The 21598-nt window shown below is 39.6% G+C and overlaps 1 protein-coding gene across 1 annotated transcript in view; it reads right to left on the bottom strand.

Annotated features, from left to right (window-relative positions):
* Positions 1-3315: 3315 nt before the first annotated feature.
* NLRP3 (NLR family pyrin domain containing 3) overlaps positions 3316-21598 on the bottom strand; it is a 51885-nt gene continuing 33602 nt past the window's right edge. The window contains exons 9-11 of the mRNA XM_039218780.1: positions 8494-8664; positions 7619-7789; positions 3316-3966 (exon numbers count right to left, since the gene is read on the bottom strand). Coding sequence (XP_039074711.1) covers positions 3867-3966; positions 7619-7789; positions 8494-8664 — 442 coding nt within the window. The 3' untranslated portion in view covers positions 3316-3866. The remainder of the gene's footprint in view (positions 3967-7618; positions 7790-8493; positions 8665-21598) is intronic.

The raw sequence follows: 21598 nt of genomic DNA, 5'->3' as shown, positions 1-21598 counted from the left end.
GAAAGGTCCATTGAATCCCAGTGATAGCCTCAATTCTGGGAGTGAATGGTGCCATTTCAACCTGACTATACATTTTGCTGTTATAGGCTGTATTCCTTTTACTAAGGCTGCCACAGACTGTGTGGTTTAAATGATACAAATGTATCACCTCACTGTTGTGGAGGTTAGAAATATGCCAGCACAGGTGGTTCCTTCAAAGGGCAATGAGGAAGAATGGTTCCATGCTTCTCTCCTAGATTCTGGTGGTCTACTGGAAATCCTTGACATCACACAGCTTGTAGAACTATGCCTTTACATGGTGTTTTCCCCATGTGTGTGTCTGTATCTAAATTCCACTTTTTTATATCAAGTCACATTAGGGATAAATTAGGACTCATCCTAGTCCACCATATTTCCACCTTTACTAATTACATCTGCAATGGATCTATTTCCAAGTAAGGTCACACTTTGAGGTACTGGGGGTTAGGATTTTAACATGTGAATTGGAATGGCCTGGGTGGGATGAGGAGACACAATACAACCCGTAGCAAAAGGAAAACGAATACAAGGGAGGCCTAATAAATTGTCCCCTACAGCTAAATACAAGGACTCAGACCCACCAAGGTCTTCTGAAGGGTTTGTAGAATGTTATCTCAGAAAGAGAGTGGGAGTCTTCATAATGGCCCCCACCCCCTTGGTCAAAGATAGCCCCGCAGGTCACTAGCTTTGTTGCACTGGCAGATTGAGCCTGAGGCAGGTCTGCAAGTGCCCTACGCACTGTCACAGAAGCTGCCAGGCTGATAGGCAAAGAGAGATAAGTGGTCCACTGATTAATTATATTGTATCCATGTGCAGCTGCATGGATATCTCAGATATTTGGCTCTATTTTCTTCTAAATGGTTTACACATTGATTTTTCTCCCCAAAAGAAACAATATGCTCTTATTCTAATTCCATTCTGTTAGTTTGGTGATCTGTGTCAATATGCTTACATGTCATGCAATGCAATTTGTTGTCTTTTTTATCCAAGTTTATTTATTTATATATATAATATTTATATATAGTGTATAATGTGATGTTTTGAAATGAGTATACATTGTGAAATAATTACCACAATCAAGCTACTAACACGTTCATCATTTCACAGTCACCCTTATACATTGTTGTGTATGTGGGTGTGTGATGAGAACACTTAAGATCTACCTTCTTAGCAAATTTCAAGAATACAATACAGTATTGTTAACTATAGTTACATTACTGTACATTTAGCTCTACTTTTAAAATGTATCTTTGTAGGAAACCATCAAAATCTTAGAGGAGAAAACAGGCACCAACGTCTTTGTCTGAGGCCGCAGCAACTTTTTATTTGACACGTCTCGGGAGGCAAAGGAAATAAAAGCAAAATGAACAATTGAGACCTCATCAAGTTAAAAAAGAATCTCTGCAGAGTGAAAGAAACAATCAAAAAACTAAAGTCAGCCTACAGAATGGGAGAAGATATTTGCAAATGATGTATCAGATAAAGGGTTAGTATCCAACATCTGTAAAAAACAAAAATAAAAACAAAACCTAAGAAACAACTTACCAAACTCAACACCTCCCCTGAAGAGTCTAGTTAAGGAATGAGCAGAAGACATGAATAGACATTTTTCCAATGAAGACATCTAGGTAGCTAACACACACATGAAAAGATGCTCTCAATATCACTCATCATCAGGGAAATATAAATCAAAACCACAATGGTGGGAAGCCTGGGTGACTCAGTCAGTTGAGTGATTTCAGGTCAGGTCATGACCCAGGGTCATGGGATTAGGCCTACATTGAGCTCCACACTGAGTGTGGAGCCTATTTGATATTCTCTCTCTCCCTCTGCCTCTCCTCCCTCCACTCACTCTCACTCTCTCAAAATAATAATAATAAATAATAAAAATAATAGAACTCCCCTTTTTAGTAAAACTTCCTCCCATAGAGTTGATCTGGTGTTTCCTGATAATCAGATTCTGCGTATGTATTCTCAGCCAGAATTACACACAAGTAACAATAGTTCCTTTTCAAGTTGTCTTACTCAAAAATAGACATCCATTTGCACCCATTGATCTTTTTATTAGGTGGTCAGGGTACTATCTAATTGCTCTTTTTTATAAAGTTACTATTTTTCTTTTGCAACTGATTAGCCAACTGTGGAGATATGACTTTCAGACTACACAACTATCCTGCTCTTCATTTAAACTTCTCTTTAGATGTTAGCATGTGCTGCTGCTTCATACCTGATCCAATCTTTATTATGATGATTGAGAATATTTTTTTCCAATAGCATGCTGTTGATGTTTATATATTGATCTTCTATCCAGCAACTTTACCTATTTTTTTAGTTCTACTGGTGTGGAAAGACTCATAGATATTTCCAAATTAATAGTCATATTGTGGGATTTATATTTATTCAGATATTCCTCTGGTCATTGAGGAGTAAATTCTTAACTCACTTTTAAGTCCTGTGTTCCCAGAAGTTTTTTTCCTCTTTCCAGCTTCACTGTATTTTAATTACATTTTATTACATTTTACCCTGTGTGTCCAGATGCTTGCAGCAGAAAGACAGTCTATAATAGTTCACTTCACCCAGATGCAAAAAAACAAAAATCTAGACCACAGTTACTAAGAAGTGCTGGTTCTAGAAAACCAAAAAGTTTGCAACAGAATACAAATCAAATACTGCTTCCTTTATTGAGACTGTCTCACCAAGAAAATTAATCAGCTTGTCTAAAAAGCATACTTAGTAATGGGATTAATTTATATTCTTGCACAAGCTCCTTATATCAACAGTCCATAAGCCATACTTTGAGTAGCAGAATCTGGATGGTTCGTTTGACAGAAGAGGCAAGTTTCCATCTTCAACAATTCCATGTGGTTCAAGAGTTGCCCCATGTGTGGAGAAGCAATTAATCAATATTTATTAATGATTTAATGCTATGCAAAGAGTGGCAGACAAACTGCTCCTTTGATAAATCCAAGATAAGCTCTTATGATTAAAGACAAAATGTATTTTCTACATAATACTTCTATTTATTATTATAGGCTTCATCTACTCTAAAACTGTCCTGGACATAATTTTCAACTTCCTGTCCTACCAGAGCTGAAATTTCAACCATCAGTTAGGGCAAAGTGATTGCCCTCCCCCCCATGTATTACAACCGAATCATTTGGTAAAGAGATTTTTTAAATGCATAAAGCAATTTAGTTTATCTATAAAGTTAAAACATTTCTAGTCACCTTCTTTTAAAATTAAGAAAAGAAACAATTTAAATCAATAAATACAAAAAGGTTTTATATTTTCTGAATTTTCAACCAACTACAATAAACATGAATTATTTTCTTAGAAAATATACCTGTTACAAAAATTTTAAATAAATAAGTTGCTGCCACAAAATTGCAACATAATATAGAGTTTACTTTTTCTGTTACCATCAGTTAAAGGATAGAATTTAAGTGTGATGATATGGGTGAAAGTAAACAGAACAAAGAGGGGTTAAAAAAGATATGAGGGAAAGATTTAAAGAGAGGAAAAATAAGAAAAACACAGAAAACGTGTTTTCTTAAATGAGTTAGTTATATGAGGTCACCAAGAGGAACATATCCTTCAACTAAGTTTGTACAATGAGAACCACATCATTTGGATGGTTCCATGGTCCTGGTGTCTTCAAGCCAGGGGTACAGGAGATGCTCACATTCTCAACACAAATGCACCAACACAAGATTTCGCTGTCCCACACTGGACCAGAAGAATCGCAGAGTGATGGTCTTGACCCTGGATGGAGGAGTGCTTCCTTCCACTTGTCCACACTGGGACGGCAGGGAGCCAGAACATTGGCATCTGGCCGCCAGCTCCTACTACTACCAGGAAGGCTCGAAGACAATGGTTAATTCAGGCTTTTCTTCTTGAAGTATTTCTAATGCACATTTTGTATCATAATTGAAATACATCCCACACAACCTGTACAAAGCAAATAGAGAGCCTTTGGTTATACTCTTCAAAGAACACTCTCAGAGATTTTTTGCCAATAAATCTCATCTCCTTCTCTTAACCTAACACACTTCTAAGCTCTCTGATGCTACACTTCACGCCAAATGTTGTTTCTGTTACATTAACTTTCAAGTTTGGAAATGTTTAAACATGTGTAAATTTAGAGAAAATAGTATAAGGAATCATCATATGCCCATTACCCAGATTTGACAATGAATAACTCATGTTCAATCTTGTTTTATCTATCATCTCCCTACTCCTCACATCAATGGATTATTACAAACACAGCATTTCATGCATCTATAAATATTTCACTGTGTGACACTAAATGAACTCTTTTAAAAACACAACCACAATGCCACTTTAAAAAGTTAACACTTGGGTGGCTCGGTGGGTTAAGCACCTGACTCTTGATTTCAGCTCAAGTCAGGATCTCATAGTTCATGAGTTTGAGCCCTGTGTCAACCTCTGTACTGACAGTGTGGAACCTGCTTGGGTTTCTCTCCCTCTTTCTCTGCCTCTCCCCTGCTCAAGCTGTCTCTTTCTCTCTCAAAATAAACTTAAAAAAAATTTTAAGTTAGCAATAATTTCTTATTATCAACATATATCAAATCAGTGTTTGAGTTTCTTCAACTGACTGATACACTTACTTTTATATTATGTTCATTTAAGTGGGAGCCATATGAAACTCACATGCTGCAATTGTTTTGTATGCCTCTCAAGTGTTCTTTGATATGTTCTTCTCACTTGTCTCTTTTTATTTTTGTAAGTTTCCCTTCCAACTTAGCTAAGAAATCATACCATTTGTTCTGCATCATTTCTAACAATCTTGGTTTGGTTGTGTTATGAACTGAATGAATGTTTGTATTTCTCCAAAATTCATACACTGAAGCCCTAATCCTCAATGTGATGTATTTGGAAATAGGGCCATTGGGGTATAATTAGGGTTAGAGAGGTCATGGGGGTGGGTGCTGATGATGGCATCACTGCCATTATGATAAGAGATGCACACACTCTGTCTCTCTGACCCTGTCTTTCTCTCTGCCACGTAAGGACACAGGAAGAAGACAGCCCTCTGCAAGCCTAGAAGAAAGCTCTCACTAGAAGCAGAATTAGTTGGCACTGTGATCTTAGATTTTCCATATCTCAAGACTGTGAGAAATAAATGTCTGTTTGTGTAAGGCAGCCTGAGCTAATGAAATAGGTTGATTGGATCCATGGTCTCTTCAGTCTATTTCAAACCTGTCCCTTATCTCCAGAGAGTCCTTCTGGGGTGGGTCAGTGAGTCTATGTACATCAATCTCCCAGGCTTCATCCTGACATATCCTGCCCTTTGTCCCTCTATTTCTCTTAGCTCTGAGAATGTTAGCTTTTCCTGTAGCAAACATGCTCCACTGTCTCTGCATAATGATGCAATGCTGATCTAAATTTCTGTTTATTCGAACCTGTATTCCAATGGGTTCTTAGCCTTGAGGTCGTGAACAAAAACAGAAGTCCCTGTTATAATATAGAATTCATATTATTTGGTAAGATATAGATAATAAATGAACAAGAAAATATATAGTATGTATGTATGTTGCTGATTAATACTATGGAGGAAAATAACCAAAAAAAACAAAAAACTAAAAACCAGAAGGATCAACTGGTCTGTTATTTTCACTAGGATAGTTAGAGACAGACACACAAAAACCTTTAAGCAGAGAATTTAAGGATACATGAGAACAAGACATGTGGATATCAAAGGGGAGAGAGTTCCAGGCAGATGGAACAGCACATGAAAAGTTCTGGAAGTGAAAATATTTTTGCAAAACTGCAAGGAGATCAGTGAAGCACAAGGAACAAGGATTAGGAGAAGATGAATTTGCAAAAGCAACAAGGGCCAGATCACATGAGGCTTTACACAATACAATGAGTTTGTGGATCTTACTCGGAATGTGATAAGAAGTCACTAGAGCATGTTGGTAGGAATGATATGATCACTGATTCATGTTTTTTTAATGTTCGTTTGTTTGTTTGTTTTGAGAGAGAGAGCAAGCAAGCAGGGTCGGTGTAGAGATAGGGAAAGAGAGAATTCAAAGCAGGTTCCACACTATCAGCACAGAGCCTGTTGTGGGGCTTAAGCCCACAAACCATGAGATCATGACCTGAGCCAAAATCAAGAGTCAGATGCTTAACTGGCTGAGCCACCCAGGTGCCCCTGACTCATGTTTTAGTTACACGTTACAGCCTCCCTCTGCCATGGTAAGAATACTACCTGGCAGAAAGCCACCAGAACAATCCAGACAAGAGGGGACAATGGCTTGAACCAGAGTGGGAGCCATGAAGCTGGCAAGAAGAGGTCCACAAGCAGGCATGTTATGAAAGCAGAACTATCAGGACATGCCAACAAGTTGGACATGTGCATAAGAAACAAGGTGTCAAAGGTGAAACAGGATATTTTTTTGGCCTGAGCAATTCACAATGAATAACCATTGGTGGAGATGGGGAAGAAGAAGGTGTTAGACAGAAGGGGATGATACAGATTTGGACTTGGACATGTAAAGTTTAGAAGATTTATTTATTAGACATACAAATGGAAAGGTCAGACTAGCATTTGGACATGGAATTCATGTAGGTATAAATTGGGTGGCACAGCATATATATGATAAGGCCAGAAGACTAGATGATGTAAACACAAGATAAAGTTTAGAGAAGAAAAATTAGCTCAATGATTGAGTCCTGGGGATCCAGCATGTGCAGGTCAGGATGATAAAGAGAATCCACATAGGAGACTGAGCAGAAACAGCTCATGAACTAGAAGAAAATCCATGGTATTGCCCCTAGAGACAAGTGAGGGAAATGTCTTCAGTGTAAACTGTGACTGTCCTGGCTGACAAAGCCAGGAAACTCATTAGGGAGTTCTTACTCAAGAGGTAATGAGTACCTCACTGGTGTCACTAATAAGGAAATGCAACACAATGCAGATAAACTGAAGTCTATGGAATTTCTAATCTTGCTGATTCTGAAACTCTCTTCCCATTTGGAAATCCTCAAAAACAAGACCTTACAACCCCAACTGTGCAAAGACCTTGGCAATTTCAATGAACCATGGACTCCTCCAGTTCTGCAAAGTCCAGTCCCTTGCATAGCCATGTTATTCTATCTGGCCACTTTCACTGGGGCTTCGGTTTCTTTCAGGAAAATGAATGGAAACTTTTCACACTGAACTGAAACGATTATTCAAAGTTAATGCCTGCATGAAGTCTGGATGAATTTAGTTATGTGGCTAATGACTCATATGACCATATAAACAAACAAACAAACAAATAAACCAGAGGCCCCTGAGTGGCTCAGTCGCTTAAGCATCTGATTTTGGCTCGGGTCATGATCTCTCATCTGGTTCTGTGCTGACAGCTCGGAGCATGAAGCCTGCTTTGGATTCTGTGTCTCCCTCTCTCTCTGCCCCTCCCCTGCTAATGAACTGTCTCTCTCTGACTCTCAACAATAAATAAATGTTAAAAAAAAATTTAAAAACCCAACCTCAGTCTGAGTACAAATGAAGCCCTCCTGGATTTTGATAACTCGTCAACATGTCCTTCATACTCTGAACCCCACCATGCGAATCTCTGCAGAGCACACTTACTTCAGGCGTTTCAGGAGGCAACCCTGCTGCCTCAGCACCTCACAGAGCAGCATGACCCCCAGATCACCCAAGTCATTGTTGCCCAGGCTCAGGTCCCGCAGGCTCTGGTTGGAGGTCAGAAGTGTGGAAAGGTCCCAGCAACAGTGTGAGGTGAGGCTACAGTTGTCCAATCTGCAAGCAACAGGGTAATTAAAAAAAAAAAAAAAAGTCCCCTTAGCCATCCCACAAGGTGTTCCAGATCTCAGCCTGCAGTATTTCAAATGCACAAAAAGAACAGGATTAACAAACTTAGAATAATCCTCTGTGCCCATGGTTACTATTCCTTCCTTTTCAGATGAAAGTATTTTTTTTTCCAGTCTGCTAGATTGTGCACATCAAATTAGTAACAGTAGTTTGTGAATTTATTTTTCCTCAATTCTATGCCTCTCCCCAAATTTCCCTAAAACACAAGTGCCATATCACCCTATTCTTTTGTGGTGAAATCCGCAAATCCAAATCCAGTATTTACCTTTACAGCAGTGAGAAGTAGAATTCCTCCCAGGCACATGATCCCCTAATAAGCCAGATCTTAGGAGAACACCATTACTTCTCAGGTACAAATCATCCTACATTAGCCCTCCCCCCACACACACACCTTAGTCACCATGAATCCCCATCATTGTAATAAGTGCCTGGGTGTCTCAGTCAGTTAACCCTCTGACTCTTTGTTTCACCTCAGGTCATGATCTCATGGTGTGTGAGTTCAAGCCCCACATTGGACTCTGCACTGACAGTGCAGAGCCTGCTTACAATCCTCTCTCTCTCCCTCTTTCTGCCTTTCTCTCTCTCAAAAATAAATACACAAAAATTTAAAACAAATAAGCTAAGGGACTTACTCCAATATCTGAAGCTTGCAGCTGGGTTGCAAGAGGCCCTCACAGAGTAGCTTCACCCCGGTGTCTCCAAGAGCATTGCCCTGTAGGTAAAGGTGTGTGAGCTTCTGGTTAGTGCTGAGCACTGAGGACAGAGCTGGACAGCAACCTGATGTAAGTCCAGAATTCATCAACCTGGAGAAGGAACAAAGACAAGAGTCCTCAATGTTCAGGCTTCTTAGAACATTGCACAGCTACCTCACCAAAAGGATCTCATCTTATACAAAAAGATGCATCCTTCAATTTCAAGGAGTCAGCATCTTGGATACAATCTGAGGAGAGCATGACTCCTTGTCTCTGGCCACATAAGAAAGACAAATAAGTCTCAGCAGATGTTTGGCTGGGATCATTAGAAGAGACAGAGCAAAAGCAAACGAATCCAGATTCCTTCCACTTCCTTCTTCCTTCTTATGCACATTCCCTCTACCATGCATCCTCCCTACCACCACATTTCCCAGAAATACACCCCAGGTTATCTCTCACTGATAATTCCTACCACACTGCTGAGACTTGCCTTATTTAACTCTCACATTACCTGAGCAGGTAGCAGTGCAACAGTAACTATTATATATGTTTTACAGATTAGAAATCTGAGGTTTATCAAAGTATATGTTTCTCTTATGGTCAAAGAGCAGGTGTTTATAGATACGGTACCCAGACTTAAGCGTTCTAGTGCCATCTCTCCTCTGTTGCCCCTTCTTTCCATATCATTCTTGCTTCTGCATTGGAAGAGGTCTCTCAGAGCATAAAGCTCTAGATTTGCCTTACACTCGTGGGATTAAGATTTTTGGTGTATTACACGTGGGTCAAGTTGAACATATTCTATCACTCAACAGAAGCATGAGGGCTCTAAAGTAGAGAGCTGCATCACTGAGCAGAGAAGCTCAGAGGGTGGTATACAGTATACAGAAAGCCACATATGCTAGGCCTTCAACAAAACCTTGATTTAAGAACATTTCATGCAATCATTCCATCTTGCCACAACCCTTAACAATGATATGTTTTTAAGCTCCAAGATGTCTTAGAATCAGGAGAAATAGAAACATAGAAAGCAGCATGAGCAGGTGATCAAATGAAAACAGAAGGACTTATTTACCCAGTCAAGGATGAATCATAGTTAGAAAGATAGAATAAGCAAGACAAAGAGGGCATAAAGCCCAAGATAGATGAGTAAAAGGCAAGGCAAGTTCTGAGGGACTTATAGTATGAACTTTATTTCCAGTTAAGAATAATTTTATCAGATGGACTCTATTTAACATGTAGAAGAGGTTTGCAGAATTATTGGCTGTTTTGAACCAAATGTTTGTGTCCTCTCAAAATCGTATGTTGAAATCGCAATCCTCAATGTGATAGTATTAGGAAGTGTGGCCTTTAAGAGGTAGGTAGGTCTTAAGGGTAGACTCTTCATGATGGGATTAGCACCTTTGTAAAACAGACCCAAGAGAGTTCCCATGCCTCTACTGCCATGTGAGAGCACAGCAAGAAGGTGGCTGTCTGAAAGCCAAGAAGAGAGGTCTCACCAAATATCAAATGATTTACAGGCACTCTGATGTTGGGCTTCCAGGCTCCAGAACTGTGAGATATAACTGTTTGTTGTTTGAGTCATCCAGACAATGATATTTTTGTTACAGCAGCCTGAACAGACTAAGACATTGGCAACGAGGAAGAACATTCCAGAAGACTGAAGATAGTCATCCAAAAGGAAAAGAAAGACTATTTTGAAAGTTACAAAATGGCGGGCTTTGCCATCATTTCCAGAAAAGGACTAGAAAAGATTATGAAATAGATGTTTGAGGAGCAGTTCACCATGAAGTGACAATGGTTACAAGCACAGGATGGTTTTGTTAAGAATGAGTCACATCTGAATTATCAAAGCATTAATAACCATTGAGACTGAGTGATGGGTACATGGAGTGCATAACAAAATGTTTAGGAGTTGAACAATTAATTCTACCAACCACTCCACTTGATTAGACAGATGTAGCCAACATTGTACATCTCGGTCTCAAGCAATCCATTCAATTCAGTTCTACATTCACTGAGCACAGATATTTTGCCGTGTACTACACTGTTAAATTATTATTATTTTTTAAAAATTTAACATGTATTTATTTTTGAGAGAGAGACAAATACAAGTGGGGGAGGTTCAGAGAGAGATGAAAACACAGAATCTGAAGCAGGCTCCAGGCTCCGAGCTTTCAGCATAGAGCCTGATGTGGGGCTTGAACTCACAGACTGAGATCATGACCTGAGCTGAAGTCTGACATTCAACCAACTGAGCCACCCAGGCGCCCCTGGGTTTTTTTTTTTTTTTTTTAAGTTTACTAACGATGTGCCTTAGGTTACAAATATGTGTTACAAAGAATATTGAGGAAGAAGATTTAACATTTATTAAGGGTTTACTATATGTTTAGGCAAGAAAATGACTTTAAATAGGTTTATCTCATTGAATTACTACAAAACCAAGATGCAGGTATTGTTTTTATCGTTATTCTTAAATGTAAAAACTGAGGAACAGGGAAATTACTTGAGGAATAAGAAGGAGCTTCCTAGGTGAACTGTGAGGGTGGGAGAGTATTTTGCATACAAGCAAAGGAAAGTAGTAAGCAAGGGGAGGAAGGATGAAAGAGGTCACGTTCCTAGAACTAAAAATGAGTTCAATAGGACTCAAAATGGAGTAAAGGAGGGGCGCCTGGGTGGCTTAGTCGGTTAAGCGTCCAACTTTCGCTTAGGTCATGATCTCGCGGTTCGTGGGTTTGAGCCCCCGTGTCGGGCTGTGTGCTGACTGCCAGCTCACAGCCTGGAGCCTGTTTCAGTCTGTGACTCCCTCTCTCTCTGACCCTCCCCTGCTCACGCTGTCTCTCTCTCTCTCCTAGAAATAAATAAAACATTTTTAAAAAATGGAGTAAAGAGTGTGGTAGGTGAAAGAGCAGAAACAGTGATCTAAAGCTGGTCAGGGATAATTTTGTGTACCATGCAAAGAAACATGAACTTTGAAAGTTTTGTTTGCCTGTTTGTTTGTTTTTGAGAAATGGCTCAATATTATCAAATCTGTATTTTAGAAAATTCCTCTGGTGTTTTGCAAAATAAAGATGGAACTGAAAGTAAAGAAAATCTAGGATTTTCCTCTGTTTATTGGCTGATCAGCCTCCTGGAAAGTGCCACAGTTCAGTAAGGCAGTAAAGAAAGGACCTTCAGGGGACAAAGGGATAAGGGTGGGGAGTAAGTTATAAAAATTAAAGAGTTTTTGCAAATGCTCACCTTGTGGCACTTGTGTAATGTTGGGGGTATGAGGTGCAAAACGCAACCAGAGATAAAGGTCTAAAGTTCAAGACATTTGGCTATGCCTAACAAAATATAAAATGCTTACAAGTGTTACTTCATTAATTAAACATAGGTATCCATCTCAAAAGAAATATCCACACATACACAAAGATATATAAATAAATATGTTTTTTCTCAGGGGTGCCTAGGTGCTAAGTTGGTTAACCATCCAACTTCAGCTCAGATCATCATTTCAGGTTGTGGGTTTGATCCCCGTGAGGGGCTCTATGCTGACAGCTGAGAGCCTGGAGCCTGCTTCAAATTCTGTCTCCTCTCTCTGCCCTTCCTGTGCTCATGTTCTGTCTCTCTCTCAAAAATAAATAAAATCATATTTAAAAAAAATTTTTTTAAACAAATATGTTTTTCTTAGTTACTTGTAATATTAAAAAAGGAAAAATTTATCCAAAACTTTACTATTTAATAAGAATTTAAATAAATTACTATAATTAATATTATATAATATTATGCCCAAATCTATAGATCTGTATATAGCAGCATGGCAATAAATCCCTGACAAATTTAAGAGGAAATTATAAGAAATCAGCCACATTATGATTTCGGTTTTAACAGATGGATAGTGTTATGGATTGAATTCTGTTCTCCAAAACTTCATGTGTTGGAATCCAAGCCCCCAGTACCTCAGAACGTGACTGTATTTAGAAACAGGGTCATTGAAGATGCAGTTGGTTAAGAAGAAGTCAAGAAAGTGAGCCCTAATTCAACATGACTGGTACCTTCTATGACAGGGAAATTTAGACACAAAGACACACACCAACACGGAGACAATACCATATAGAGATAAATGTGAAGTGGTGATGCATTTGTAAGCCAACGCATCTCAAAACTGCCAGCAACCCCAAATAGACAAAGTAATATGGAAGAAGAAAACCAAAACGGGAGGCATCACAATCCCAGACTTTAGCCTCTACTACAAAGCTGTCATCATTAAGACAGTTTGGTATTAGCACAAAAACAGACATATAGACCAATGGAATAGAATAGAGAACTCAGAATTGGACCCACACATGTATGGCCAACTAATCTTTGACAAAGTGAGAAAGAGTAGCCAATGGAAAAAAAAGCCAACCTCATTACAGATGGTGCTAGGAGAACTGGACAGCAACATGCAGAAGAATGAAACTAGATCATTTTCTCACACCATACACAAAAATAAACTCAAAATGAATAAAGGACTTGAATGTGAGACAGGAAACCATCAAAACCCTAGAGGAGAAAGCAGGAAACAACCTCCTTGACCTTAACCTATGGAATGGGAAAAGATATTTGCAAATGACATATCAGATAAATGGCTAGTATCCAAAATCTATAAAGAATGCACCAAACTCCACACCTGAAAAACAAACAATCCAGTGAAGAAATGGGCAGAAGTAACTATGTTTATTCTTCCATACCACGAGCATGCAATGTTTTTCCATTTCTTTGTGTCTTTCAATTTCCTTCAAAAGTTTTCTATAGTTTTCATCATACAGATCTCTTATGTCCTTGGTTAGGTTTATTCCTAGGTACTTTATGGTTTTTATGTGCAATTGTGAATGGGATCAGTTTCTTGATTTCTCTTTCTGTTGCTTCATTGTTGGTGTATAAGAATGCAACAGATTTCTGTAAGTTGATTTTGTACCCTACAACTTTGCTGAATTCTTGGATCAGTTCTAGTAGGCTTCTGGTGGAGTCTGTCGGGTTTTCTATGTAGAGTATCATGTCGTCTGCGAAAAGTGAAAGTTTGACTTCTTCTTGGCCAATTCGGATGCCTTTGATTTCCTTTTGTTATCTGATGGCTGATGCTAGGACTTCGTTTTTTTTTTTTTTTTTTTTTACAAATAGTTTATTGTTAAATTAGTTTCCACATAACACCCAGTGCTCATCCCCACAAGTGCCCTCCTCCATGCCCATCCCTCCTCCCCCCCACATCCATCAGTCCTCAGTTTTTGTCAGCATTCAAGAGTCTCTCATGGTTTGCCTCTCTCCCTTTCCCCCACCATTTCCCCCCTTCTTCTCCCGGTTGGTCCTCTGTTAAGTTCCTCCTAATCCTCCTATACGTGCAAACATATGATATTTGTCCTTCTCTGCCTGACTTATTTCGCTCAGCATAACACCCTCAAGGTCCATCCATGTTGCTACACATGGCCAGATTTCATTGTTTCTCATTGCCATGTAGTATTCCATCGTATAGATAAACCACATCTTCTTGATCCATTCGTCCGTTGATGGACACTTAGGCTCTTTCCATGTTTTAGGTATTGTGGAGAGTGCTGCTATGAACATTGGGGTCCATGTGCTCCTATGCATCAGCATTTCTGTATCCCTTGGGTAAATTCCTTGATGCTAGGACTTCTTAAACAACAGTGGTGAGAGTGGACATCCCTGTCGTTTTCCTGATCTCAGGGGGAAAGTTCTCAGTGTTTCCCCACTGCGGATGATAGCTGAGGGCTTCTCATAGATGGGATTTATGATGTTTAAGTGAGTTCCTTCTATCCCGACTTTCTCGAGGGTCTTTATTAAGAAGGGATGCTGTATTTTGTCAAATGCTTTTTCTGCATCTATTAACAGGATCATATGGTTTTAATGTTTTCTTTTGTTGATGTGATGTATCACATTGATTGATTTGCGAATGTTGAACCAGCCCTTTAACCAAGGAATGAATCCCACTTGATCTTGCAAGATGATTTTTTTTATGTGCCGTTGGATTCGATTTGCAAGTATCTTTTTGAGGATTTTTGCATCCGTATTCATCAAGGATATTGGCCTGTAGTTCTCTTTTTTAGCTGGATCTCTGTCTGGCTTGGGAATCAAAGTGGTGCTGGCTTCATAAAATGAGTCTGGAAGTTTTCCTTCGATTTCTATTTTTTGGAATAGCTTGAGAAGAATTGGTATTAATTCTGTTTTAAATGTCTGGTAGAATTCCCCAGGGAAGCCATCAGGTCCAGGGCTCTTATTTGGTGGGAGATTTTTGATCACTGATTCGATTTCTTCACTAGTTATGGGTCTGTTCAGATTTTCTATTTCTTCCCGTGTGAATTTTGGTAGTGAGGGTGTGTTTAGGAATTTGTCCATTTCTTCTAAATTGTCCAATTTGTTGGCATATAATTTTTCATAGTATTGCCTGATAATTGCTTGTGTTTCTGAGGGGTTGGTTGTCATAAGTCCATTTTCATTCATGATTTTGTCTATTTGGGTGCTCTCTCTTTTCTTTTTGAGAAGCCTGGCTAGAGGTTTGTCAATTTTGTTTATTTTTTCAAAAACCAACTCTTGGTTTCATTGATCTGTTCAATTGTTTCTTTGGTCTCTATGTTGTTTATTTCTGCTCTGATATATACTATTTCTCTTCTTCTACTGGGTTTGGAGTGCTCTTGTTGCTCTGCCTCTAGTTCCTTTAAGCGAGCTGTTAGATTTTGGACTTGCGCTTTGTCTAATTTCTTGAAATAGGCCTGGAGTGCAATGGACTTTCCTCTTAAGACTGCCTTTGCCGCATCCCATAGATTTTGGATTGTTGTGTTTTCATTTTCATTTGTTTCCATATATTTTTAAATTTCTCTTCTAATTGCCTGATTGGCCCAATCATTCTTCGGTAGGGTGTTCCTTAACATCCATGTTTTTGGGGGTTTTCCAGGCTTCTTCCTGTGATTGATTTCAAGTTTCAAAGCATGATCTGAAAGTGTGCATGGTAGGATCTCAATTCTTTTATATTTATTGAGGGCTGCTTTATGTCCCAGTATGTGATCTATCTTGGATAATGTGCCATGCACACTTGAGAAGAAAGTAAATTCCCTGGCCTCAGGATGCAGAGTTCTGAATATATCTGTCAGATCCGTCTGGTCCAATGTGTCATTCAAGTCTATTGTTTCTTTAGTGATTTTCTGTCTGGTTGATCTATCCATTGCTGTAAGTGGAGTATTAAAGTCCCCTGCTATTAGCACATTCTTATCTATAAGATTGTTTCTGTTTGTGATTGTTTTAAATATTTAGGTGCTCCCATATTCGGTGTGTAGACACTTATAATTGTTAGTTCTTCCTGATGGATAGACCCTGTTATTATTATATAATGCCCTTCTTCATCCTTTGTTATTGTCTTTACTTTAAAGTCCAGTTTGTCTGATATAAGTATAGATACTCCAGCTTTCTTTTGACTTCCCATAGCATTTAGGTATTTCTCCATCCCCTTACTTTTAATCTGAAGGTATCTTCCAGTCTAAAATGAGTTTCTTAGACAGCATATAAATGGATTTTGTTTTTTTATCCATTCTGCTACCCTATGTCTTTTGATTGGAACATCAGCCCATTTACATTCAGTGTTATTATTGAAATATGTGAGTTTAGAGTCATGTGTCTTTTGTGGGATTCATGCTTGTGGTGGTGTCACTGGTATCTTACATTCCTTGCAACACTTCCCTTAGAGAGTCCCCCTCAGGATTTCTTGTAGGGCTGGTTTATTGGTGACAAATTCTATCAATTTTTGTTTATTTGGAAAGAATTTTCTCTCTCCTTCCATTCTGAATGACAGGCTTGCTGGATAGAGTATTCTTGGCTGCATATTTTTTCTGTTCACCACATTGAAGATCTCCTGCCATTCCTTTCTGGCCTGCCAAGTTTCATTCGATAGGTCTGTTACCACTCTAATAGGTTTCCCTTTGTATTTTAGGGCCCTTTTCTCCCTAGCTCCTTTCAAAATTCTCTCTTTGTCTTTATATTTTGCCAGGTTCACTATGATATGTCATTCAGCTGATCGATTCAAATTACGTCTGGGGTGAGTTCTCTATGCCTGTTGAATTTCAATGTCTATCACCCCCCACCCCATGTTGGGGAAGTTCTCTGCTCTAATTTGTTCCAGGACTCCTTCAGCACCTGTCCCTCTCTCTTCCTCTTCTGTGATTCCTATGATATGGATATTGTTCCTTTTGATTGTATCCCTGAGCTCTTGAGCTCTTCTTTCATGTTCCTGGATCAGTTTGTCTCTCTTTTTCTCAGTTTCTTCTTTTTCTATAATAGTGTCTTCTAAACCACTTATTCTCCTTTCTGCCTCTTCAATCCATGCATTGGATGCCTCCAGTTTATTATGTATCTCATTTATCCCATTTTTTAATTCACCATAACTAATTTTAAGCTCCATAGTGTTTGTAGCCATAGTTTCTCTGATGTTCTCCATGCTTTTTTCAAGCCCAGCGATTAATTTTATGATTATTTTTCTAAATTCCTGTTCAGTTATGTTGCTTCTATCTGTTTTGACCAGTTCTCCAGCTGTCATTTCTTCCTGGCATTTCTTTGGAAGAGAGTTCTTCTGTTTCGTCATTTTGGTTAGCTTTCTATCTCTTGTTAATTTTAAAAACTTGTTGTACACACGGCCCCTGCGAGTTCTGCTGTATTAGAGAGGGCTCTTTCAACTGTTCAGGGCCTGTCTGTTCAGGAAGTGTTCTTTGGATGGTGTCTCTTGGTTTCTCTTGTTGAGCGTTTGGTTATTTTGTTTCCATACTGGTAGTGCTATTTGGGACTTCCACCATGTGTAGTTTGGCTTGTTTCTTGAGGCAGCCCTCGAAAAAGAAAACAGACCACCACAGAGGGAACACAGGTACACAAACGCACAGACAAAACCAATAAACACGCAAACCTAGGCTCAGGTAAAAACAGCAACAACAAAACAGCTATCTGGAGGGGATGGGCGTGGTTTGGTGTAGGCAGGTCTTGTCTCCACTGTGTTGGCCTCCCTGAGGCCTCTCCTTGGTGGTTGTGGGGAGAAGAATGGCGTTGCCCCAGTCCCTTCTCAACCAAGCGTTGCAAATCACTTCTTTGCTCCAATCTCCCTGTGCTGAGGATACAGCCTAGGTGAGCTGAGTTCTATGCCCCACACCCTGTTTCCAAGTCCTAGTCTGCGGGCTGAAGAGTCCCGCAGGTCGATGCTTCCCTGTTGCTTGGGGGTTGAGTGGTGGGTGGGGGAAATGTCACAGCTTCAGATCCACCGGAGTCAAGCAGGGATACAACCAGAGTGCGATCAGGGAACACAGCAACCTCAGGTCCGTAGAGTCAGCGTCGCTGCAGCGCGTGCTGCCGCTTCAGCGAGCCGCTGTCGCGCGCCACAGCCGCTTCACTGGGTTGCTGCTGCCGCCGCCACTTCAGCAGGCCGCTGTTGGAGCGCTGCCGCCGCTTCACCGGGTCGACGCCGCTGCCGCTTCAGTGGGCGGCTGACGTGCGTGCCGCTGCCACTTCACTCGGCTCCGGGACCGCCTCCGCAGGCTTTGCTGCTGGTTCACCAGGTACAAAAGACTTTTAAATATTGAGAACAAACTAAGGGTTGATGGGGTGGGAGAGAAAGGAAAACAGGTGTTGGGCATGGAGGAGGGCATTTGTTGGGATGAGCACTGGGTGTTATATGGAAACCAATTTAACAATAAACTATATTAAAAAAAGAAAAGAAAAAATCTAGAAAGGCCAAAAATACATGGAGGCTAAAAAACATGCTACTAAACAATAAATGGGTCAAACAAAAAAAGAAAGAAATAAATTTAAAAATACATAGAAACAAATGAAAGTGAAAACACAACAGTCCCAAACCTTTGGGATTCAACAAAAACAGTCCTAGAAGGGAAGTATATTGCAATAGAGGCCTACCTCAAGAGGCAAGAAATATCTCAAATAAAAAACCTCACCTTACAAATAAGGGAGCTGAAAGAGAACAACAAATGAATTCTAAATCCAGAAGAAGCAGCTAGATAATAAAGGTTATAAAAGAAATTAATGATATAGAAACAAAACAAAAACAAAAATACAATAGAACAGATCAATGAAACCAGGAGCTTGTTCTTTGAAAACATTAATAAAACTGATAAAGATCTAGCTATAATAATCAAAGGAAAAGAGAAAGGACCCAAATAAATAAAATCACAAATGAAAGAGGAGAAATAACAACCAACATTACAAGAATAGAAACAATCATAAGAGAATATTATGAAAAACTATATGCCAACAAACTGGACAACCTAGAAAAAATGGATAAATTCCTACAAAAATATAAACTATGAAAACTGAAATAAGAAGAAATAGAAAACTTGAACAGATCCATAACCAGCAAAGAAAATCAATCGGTTATCAAAAATCTCCCAACACACAAAGGTCCTGAGCCAGATGGCATCACGGGGGAATTCTACAAAACATTTAGAGTTCATACCTATTCTTCTCAAACTATTCCAAAAAATTGAAAAGGAAAGAAAACTTCCAAACTCATTCTATGAGGCCAGCATTACCCTCATAACAACACCAGACAAAGACTCATTAAAAAAGGGAATTATAAGCCAATATCGTTGACGAATATGGATGCAAAAATTCTCAATAAAATACTAGCAAACAGTACATAACAGCAAATTTAAATAATCATTTCAGGGAGGAGTTAAGTAGGGGAACTGGGATTTTCCTCATCCCTAAAACACAGCTGTATTGTGGTCTGATTACTTGGAATACCCAGGAAATCAATCTGCAATGGGCAGAAGGATCTCTACAGTTGGTAGGAGGCAGCATGGCAGGTGCAAGGTGCATGGATGTGATTTAGGGGAGAGAAAAATGACAGTGCCACAGAGAACATGGAACCTTTTCCATGGAGAAATGAAAGGGAGAGAAAGAGAAAGAGGTTGAGAAAGTGCAGCATTGAGTTAGCACAAGGGTAAAACTTCTCTGGACCATAGACTGGGGAGACAAAAGTATTTAGTGCTCCATTTTTTTGCAAATAGCGTTTGGAGCTCAAATTCTGAGGTTTTGGAAGTACACGACTTTCTCTGGAGTGGACCTATGGTTCGTGCTCCTGGGCAGGAGGAAGCTGGCTCCAGAATGCATAGTGGGGTGTAGTAGAGAACTCTGGGATGAACTGGGAGAGAAAGGTCCCCTTTCTGGACTATGTTTGGAAAGGTGTTTATTGCCTCCACAAGGACAAAAGACCCTTTAGGTTCCAGCCAAAGGCCTTTCATCAGCAGGGTGGAGAGGCTCTACTCTGGAGGAGGGGAGTGGATCCATGCTGTGCCAGGTCCTTTAAAACTTTGGGTTTTGAATTCCAGCTGCATGCCAAAGAATAAAAGCAAGAGAGTTTTGGCGCAAGCAAGCTGACTTCTTCTGCTCTTCTGTGACGGCTGCTTGGACAACGAGGTTGAGATCCCCTCTCCAGGGTCAAGAGATAGGGGTGGTGCCACTTTCACCCCAACACCAAAATGGTGGGACTTCAGAGAACAGCACAGTGGTACCTAATGGAGGCAGGACCTGTTTACACCAAACCCTGCCCCTCTGTGCCTGGGAACTGCTTATTTACTGAGCAGGACTGATTCTAAGCCAATGTAGCCAGCCTTTTCTCCAGATCAGCACAGCCAGCCACCCCACACACACCCCACGAACCAACAGACAACTCTTTGTTTCTTTTTTCCTCCTTCTTCTCTTTTTTCTTTGGAATCAGGCTTTGTCCATTTCCTTTTCTCTTTTATTTTTTTGATCAGCCTTCTTTATTCTTTTCTTTTTTATCCTGTTTTTCTTTTCTTTTGCTTTTTTTCTATTTGTTTCCTTTCCTTTTCTTTGAAATCAGCCTTTTGGTTGTTTGATTCTCTGTTGGGTTTCTTTTGGTCCTTTTCCTTTTCTCTACTTTTGGAATCAGCCTATCCCCCTTGCTTTTTTCCCCCAGGGTTACTTTAACAAACAAATCAAAGCACACCTAGGTAAAGGACCTAACATTCTAACAGTGCAAGCAAAGAAGAGATCTTCAGAGGACCAGCCAGTGGGATAGAGTAGCCAAAACACAATATCAAAATGCATACAACATACACCAGAAACAGTTCCTGGAGTGCAAAGCCCTGGACCGCATATAACCCATTTTTATACAGTAGTGCTCTCAGGAGCAGGACACATAACAAGCTTTTAAAACACACAAAAGAAAGAAACTTAGCCAAAATGACAAGATAGAGGAATTCTCCCCAAAGAAATGTCAAGAAGAAATCACAGCCAGCTTATATCTTACCCAAAACAGATACAAGCAATATAGATGAACAAGATTTAGAACAACTACCATAAGGGCACCTGGGTGCTCAGTCAGTTAGATGTCTGACTCTGGCTCAGCGCATGATCTTGCAGTTTGTGAGTTCAAGCCCTGCATCAGGCTCTGTGCTGACAGCTCAGAGCCTGGAACCTGCTTCAGATTCTGTGTGTCCCTCTCTCTCTCTGTCCCTGTCTCTCTCAAAAATAAAGAAACATTTTTTTAAAAAAAAGAACAACAGTCATAAGGCTCCTACCTAACATAGAAGATACCAGAGAAACCTCTGATGCAGAAATCAAAGACCTAAGAACTAATCAAGATGAATTTCAAAATTTTGTGGCTGAGATGCAAAATAAAGTAGATACAGTGACAGTGAGGATTGAAGAAGCAGAGGAGACAATAGGTGAAATAGAAGACAAAATTATGAAAAATAATAAAGCTGAAAAAAGAGGGAAAAAATTAGAGAACTATATGATTCCATGAAATGAAACAATATCTGTATCCTAGGAGTCTCAGAAGAAGAGTGAGAAAAAGAGTCAGAAGGTTTATTTGAAAAAATAGTAGCTGAGAACTTTCTTAATTTGGAGAAGGGAACAGGCATCCAAGTCCAAGAGATACAGAGGACTTCCTTAAAAATCGACAAAAACAGACCAACACCATGACATATCATAGTGAAATTTGCAAAATATAAGGATAAAGAGAATTCTGAAAGCAGCTAGGGACAAAAGGTCCATA

This window comes from Hyaena hyaena, unplaced genomic scaffold (assembly GCF_003009895.1).
Source record: "Hyaena hyaena isolate Hyena2069 unplaced genomic scaffold, ASM300989v1 scaffold_790, whole genome shotgun sequence".
NCBI lineage: Eukaryota > Metazoa > Chordata > Mammalia > Carnivora > Hyaenidae > Hyaena > Hyaena hyaena.
Note: the sequence above shows the minus strand (reverse complement) of the source record. Positions and strands in the feature narration are given on the sequence as shown.